At 53.4% G+C, this 6,867-nt stretch overlaps 1 protein-coding gene across 1 annotated transcript in view; it reads left to right on the top strand.

Moving 5' to 3' along the window:
* Positions 1–1,108: 1,108 nt before the first annotated feature.
* The window catches only part of RXRG (retinoid X receptor gamma), a gene marked incomplete at both ends in the record, with an annotated part of 30,327 nt that continues 24,568 nt past the window's right edge, over positions 1,109–6,867 (top strand). The window contains one exon of the mRNA XM_084291397.1: positions 1,109–1,205. Within this exon, the coding sequence (XP_084147523.1) occupies positions 1,109–1,205 (97 nt within the window). The remainder of the gene's footprint in view (positions 1,206–6,867) is intronic.

The raw sequence follows: 6,867 nt of genomic DNA, 5'->3' as shown, positions 1-6,867 counted from the left end.
GTGCTGGGCCGGGCAGCACACGGCGTACGGGATGGGGCAGCACAGTGGGTGCAATCCTGCCCTCCACAACCCCGGTGATGTTGACAGAGCCTGGAGGGGAGCACAGAGGAGATGAATTCCCGAGATTATCAGTGCAGGCAGGGGAGAGGAATGTTGTTTGCTTGTAGCTCTTCTCCGTCTGCTTGTAGCTGCTCTCCACCAGGACTAGCAAAACCGAAACGCGGAGGGAAGATGCAGGCGGACGCCCACGCAGGGTTTGAGAGTGTAACAGAGATAAGCAGGCACAGAGACAGAGCCAGGGGCTCTAACTTCAGCACAAGAAAAACTGGTTGCAGCACAGGCTGGTTGTCTTCTGAAAGCCTTCTGGAGACAAGGGTCTGTCCAGGTCACCCATACGCAGCCAAGGACGCGGCGCAGGAATGCGTATAGGACATTTCTCCCCTGTCACCTGCCCCCACAGTCCTCAGACAGCTTCTCTGAGGCAAAAGCCAGCTATGCCTGGTCTCCCCCGGCATCCAGCAGCGAGGTGGGTAGCACTACGACCTTCCTAACTGCAAAGTTTATTATCCTGTAGAGTGGGGATGTTTGCAAACAGGAGAAAAAAAGGGCACCTGGCAGAGAGAAGGGAAGAGAGGAGGAGGAAAGCAGAACCGAGATGGGCAACTTATGGAGCTGTGATAAGAGTTCAAAGGACAGCGGCTATCGCAGTGTGAAGTCAGACAGGCTGGGTACAGCCCAAGGCTGCTCATGGTGGGATGACAGTTGTTTGCTTGGTTTTCTTCCATCAGGAGCCAGGGTTAGAGAAGGAATCGCTTCCAGGAGGCAATTTCTCAGCAGAGCTGCTTTGGACCAGCTCCTTTGTGTCGTGCAGCCTTTCGCAGCCAGCCCTCCCCCCGGCATTGCAACACCTCCTGTTGTCCAAAGGGACAGGAGCCCAAGAGCAAACACAGGAAACCCCAGCCCCGGTCAAGGTCTGGGAGGTAAATTTGTAACTTAGGACAGATCGTGAGGATGCTGCTGTGTCATGCACAAACACTTCTTTCTTTCTGATCCTCTCCTTCTCCAACAGCCCAGCGCGGATGGGAGAGCTGATCCCAAACCTCCCTTCATGGTTGAGTCTGCTGAAGAGCCAGGACGCAGGTTGGAAATGCAGCCGGGCACGCAGGCTCCTTATTCCCTGGAGACGGGCTCCTTCCCTCACTTCTGTAAGTCCTTGCTTTGTCCTCGTGCAAATAGGTCATGCTCAGCTGCAGTGCGGGCTGCCAACTGGGCTGAGCCTTAATGGGAGTTTAATTCAGGTGCAGATTTTGGAAAGAAACTGCTCTCCTGTTCCTTCAGCAATAGTTTCTCCTTGAGCTTGAGGAGGAGAGGTACGGTTCTGATGGCAGGTGTAGGAGACTTGTCTTTGTGAGGTGCAGCCACACAAACTAACTCTTGGTTAGGCACTGGGAAGAACTATTTAACAGGGGTGGTGGAGATGTGAAGGGACAGCCGGGCTGGGGAGGAGGTGGCAGCCCCATCACTGAATGTCCCTGGTCCTGATCTGGGGAAGGAGATGGGTGAGAGGAGCATGCCAGGTCCCTTCCAGACCTGTTTTCTGTGAGTCTGTGCCTTCCTCCTGAAGTGGAGGGCATTCAGGATGTGGAAAGGGACACTGCATGTAGGGTTGAGGCCTGCAATGGCTCGTATTAAAGGAGTTGTGGAGATCAGCTCATAAATGTTAAAAAAGGATGGGTGGGAGTTACACGTAAAGTTAGTCGTGAATTTTCTTTGAGAATAAGTCTTTTAACAAAAGGGTGTTTCTCCAAAAAATTGAAAGTCTCCTTGGATAAATATTTTGTCAAATGTATTAAATAAGTGTGTGCATATATGTGTGTATATATATATATATAAATACACTTCCATATATGTGTGTATGTATGGAGAGAGAGAGAATTGAGGTTGAGAATTCCACTGGAATTTGTCAAAATATTCGTGTTCATTTCTGATTTGTTTGAACCTGGTTTGTGTTTCAAACAGACCCAATGTATTTCACTACCTCCACTGCACGTGAGCTCTTTATGGTGTATGTATAACCATATCCTGAGCACAGGGAATATATTGAGTTGCCTTTATATATTTCCAAGTCAAATAAGATTTAAAACAGCAACGTCTCTTGCTTCTTGCTTAGTAAATATATGTCATGTATCCGTATCGATATGGAATTTAATTAGCATCAGATGATACATGGTTCGGATGATTCCTGTCTATCGGGTACACCAGTGGCACAACACTGGAATCGATTTTCCTGGCCATTAATAACAGCTGCAGCAGGAGGTGGATGCACAGCTGCCCTAGGTGTATCAGCTGCCTGCGTGCCCCACTGTCACCTACCTTTGCTAATGTCTGCCCTGAAGGTTTTAGCACCATCGTCTGTGAGGTGAGTTTGGAAAGATATCAGATGTGTTCCTTCTGCCGAGCTTCCTGCCCTGCCTGGGACAGGGCTTGGCACCCTGTGACCTGCATGGCCTGAGTCCATCAGTTTTGCAAGATTCCCTGCCTTTTTAGTGGAGTGATTCGCTGCATACTTGAGAAACTGCAAGTATATTTCTGGTGCTGACAGCTCCGTTCCTTACCGAACCCTGGACAAATAGGTGTGCGTGTAACTGAAGGACAGGGAGTGACGTCCAAGGCTCAGAGACCTGAAGAGCTGGGTCATGAGAGCCAGGAATCCCACTGCCCTGCTCTCATCCCTCGGGATGAAGGAAGGCTGCCTGGTGCTCAGCCTCAGTCCCAGTCTCAGGCTTTATCCCCAGCCCCTGTTGTCAGCAAACGAGCCACGAAGGATTCATCACTGGCTACAGCCACCAGAGCCCAGAGTTGAAGCCTTGCGTGCGCTGCCAAAACCAGCTCGCAGGTACTCACGGGTTGGCCCCTTCCACTCTGCATCTGTCCATAAAGTGCATGTCCTTACTCCCCTGACTTTTCCCAGCTGACCTTTTGAAGCACGGCTGCGGGTTTGGCCCCCTCTCCATTTTGACAGCTCTGAAGATTCACCCTGAACTTTGCGGTGACGACTGCTTTATGGTAGGGACCAGCAGCCTTCCCTGGGTGCAGGGCTAGCCTGCCTTCCTCAAAACTGAACTCACGCATGCCTGAAAACACTTCAGGGAGATGCTGCCTATTCAAAAGGGCCCTCTTCAGCTGGTGAAGCTTGGGGCTGGCTTTTGCATGAGGAAGAAACTTTTGCATTGAAGTTTGGGAGCCAGGAGATCACTGCTGACTGAAATAAAAGGAGCAAATGCTGCTGCTACTACTTTCCTGTAGATCTGGCGACCTTTTGGAGAGAAACCTTATTGCTTGAGCTGTTCCTTGCAGCAGAGGAGGAACAACAAAAGGCCTTTAATTCTCTGATGAGGGGCAGGTTTCTCCTAAGCTGGACCTAAAGCGATGTAGTAGGGACTCCTGTAGCGGTAGGGGGATTTCTGTGAGAGTTTGTTGCAGGTGTTTTGAGTCTTGATCTACTCCAGCTGGCAGCTCAGGGGGGCCTCCCAAAGGCTTTTTTTACCCAGAGAAGGAGATAAGAAGGTGGTTTGGAGGTAGAGGTTCCTTCTTTTGTAGGGATTCTGCTTGGTTTCTCTCCTTGCTCCCCCTGCAGTGGCTAGCTGGGGCGATTCAGGAGCTGAGCTGGAAGCCCTCACTGTGCCCTGTGGGACACCTGGCTCTGCTCTTCTCAAGAGTCCCTGCTCGTGCCGAGCAGCATCTTTCAAGTAGGTTCCCTTGGGAAGGGGCAGGATGGGTGGTGGGGTGGTACCTTGTGGCTCATCCATGTGTGTGACCACAAGGGCAGAGGGGAAACTTCTGGGAAACTGCAATATTACAAAAAATGAGAGCAAATCTGGAAATGCCAGGATGGAGAGGCACCGTTTGGCACAGCGATGTGTCGCTGCGCCCTGCTTTCTCCAGAAGCGCTGATGGATCCTGAAGGAGGTGTCTTGGGGCCAGGTACGGGGTTGTTTGTTACCTGAAAGCAGTGTCAGAAGTGATGGCCACAGGGCAGGGAGGCCAGGCTGCTCCATACCCAGCTGGCAGAGATTCTGCACCTTTGGGGCTTTCACAAGGGTTTTATCTCTGCTTCCTGGTGTAGTTTGTATCGCTGTGGCTGTACACACATATTTATGATGTAAACCCTCTGTTTTCTGTGCTTTGAGGAGGGGAAACATTGCATTGCAAATCTGGTGGAGGAAGCTGTGCTCAGAGACCGAGTGAGACGTGGGGGTGGATCCTCCTCCCGTTGGCACCAACCCTGCTGGGCTTGAGGGCACCGAGTCGGAGTGCACGAGGGAGCTGGGACTCCTCTGGCAAACAAATAAGAGCACGCAGTCCCTCAGCACCCCGAGAGCTTGTGGGGTGTGTGTTGCGAGCACAGGGCAGACAAAATTTGCTGGGGGATCTGGCTGATTTGAGGTGCTGTGTCTCCTTGGGGTCCTCAGCTGAAAGGAAAGGATCTGAGCGAATGCCCGTGGTGTGGGAAGCAGCAAGGTTATAGGAGGATAGAGCCTTGTTTTGGGAGGAAGGCTGCTCTGCGGGGCAGCGAAGGGGTTAAAGTGCAGCAATTCTGCCCAATCAGTCCGCCTTGCCCATAATAAGCAATTAACAGAGTGTAATTGTGCAAATCCATATGTGGCAGTAATTACCAGGGAGATTAATGGATTCCTTCCTTTCCGAGCGGACCCCACCGCAGCTTGCCAGCGTCCTCCCGCCACCCAAAAGGACTTGGCGAGGGGGCAAGCGGGAGCTGCTGGGTGCTGGGCACTCCGTGGTGACCCCGGCCAGCAGGGAGGCCCCTGTGCTGGTTTAACAAACCCTTTTCATCTCCCTGCCTTTCCTTACAGGCTGCCTGGCTCGGACCTGGCTTCCCGAGGACAGTTCGTGCACGGCCCACCGTGTCCCTGCCCTCCCCATTGTGCATTCATTCCCCTCTCCCCCGTTTAGCCCTAATTGCTGCAGAATATCACGTTTGTTTCTCCGCTTTTTTTGGTAGCTTTGTTGTTTTGGCTGCCGTGGGTAAGCCAGCATGCTGCTGAAGGCATACAAGAAGCAAGGAGGGATGGCAGCCAGGGAAGCGGGGTGCTTGGCACTGGGGCTTGGGGCAGATTTGCAAGCCAAAATGCCCGGTTTGTGTTTGGAGAGGGGCTTTTCATGGGCACGCTGAGCCTGCCACGTCCCTTGGGATGAGTTTCCTTAGAGGTGTGTGCAACAGAAGCAAAGATTGACCCTGCAGCGGGCGAATCCTTCCCCTTCAAGTGCTTTCAGGGGAGTGAAAAGGGGTGGAAGGGTATTGTTCCCTGCTGGGGGAGAAGGCAGTGAACTGGGGAACCACCCTGGGCTCCTCCACAGCTGCACCTTGGGTATTCGGGATGCAAAATCCCCTGTCCCACTCAGCAGCCTCATGGCCAGCCTTGCCTCTGCACCACGCACGTGGGTCTGAGCCGTGCGGCTCCACGGAGAGCTCAGCCCCGTGCCAGGCTGTGATCCCTGCCCTGACAGCTCGAGCAGGAGCTGGGCAGCGTGATCCCGTGGGGAGCCTGGCGTGCCGGCCATCTCCGCACGCACGGGGCCGCGGGTGCCCCGGGGCTGGGGCTGGAGAGCCAGGTGCCCTTTGGAGCCTGGGACGGCACGGAGAGATTGCATCGCATCTCGTGTCAAGCAAAGGTCTTGTCTCCTCGCTGCCGTCCTCGTCAGGCCAAAATGGCAGATATGTGCATCTTCAAGGTCCCCAAAGCAGGACAGACCCAGAAGTAGCTCGTGTCTCAGCAGAGCAGCCTTCTTGGAAAGCTTCCCACCTGGCACACCTGCCCTGCGGGGCTCAGAGGAATACTTGGGGCACTGAGGGATGTCTTGCACAATTTCTGGGATGCTTGAAGCGTTGGGTCTTGGCTGCCCTGGATTTAGGCTCTGGGGTTGCGGGATTTAGTGGATAGAAATGATGTAAAAGCCTTGCTGGTGGAATGAGCCCGGGGAGGCTGTGAGGGCAGCCTGGCTGTCAAAACTTCCCTGTGGAAAGAGCCCTTGGCCTGTGCTGACTCCCAAACTGCTCTTGGGAATGATCTGATGGAAAATGCCAGTGCCTGTGATTACAACCAGCAGGACAGACCCTGGGACCATGCCCGGGAGCTGGTGAATTTGCTGGTACAGATGTAGCCTTTGGGGCTGGGCTGCTGGGAACAGTTACAGCAAAGAACACAAAACACACACACAAAAACTCTGTGGAAAGTTTGAGGCCTCTGGATTTTGCAGCTGGGATGTGTTTGTCTTACAGAGACAGGACGGAGCTGGAGAAGCTGCTCAGGCATCTTCAGGGCTTGCTTCATTAAGCAGCGTGTGGATTTCTTAAGTCAGTGCCCAGAAGTGCATCGCTGTGCCTGCATTTCCCCAGCCCCTTCCCCTCCTCCTGCTGCACGGAGCTGCTCCTTCTGCTCAGAGGCTCGAGCTGAAACATGTGGCTGCGGGCAGGCGCTCGCTGCTTCTTCCTTGGCCTTTCTACTGGGAAGAGGTTGGGGGCAGCGAGCAGATCCTTGACAGTGCCAGCAAATGTCACTGCACATCCCTGCCAAGTCTTCATGCGTTTGCTCCTCGCTGCTGCGCTGTCTTGGCTCTCTGCGTGGCGTGCTCTGTGCTTGCCTTGATCTGGGACTGTTGCCTTTTTGTGAGGCAGAGGGAATTTTGTCATGCTCACAAGGCTTTAAATAGTGGTGGATTTTCTGTTTGAGGGGGATCATGTGGCTTTCAGGAGGAGAATGTGTTTGAAAGGTGATGGAGGCTGTTGATAAGGAAAGGGACGGTCGCTGCCGCTGGCTCCTTATCTGCCCCTTGGCTATGCAGGTG

The sequence above is a fragment of the Netta rufina genome, assembly GCF_964035555.1.
Source record: "Netta rufina genome assembly, chromosome: 8".
Taxonomy (NCBI): domain Eukaryota; kingdom Metazoa; phylum Chordata; class Aves; order Anseriformes; family Anatidae; genus Netta; species Netta rufina.
This window is presented reverse-complemented; position numbering and strand designations above follow the sequence as displayed.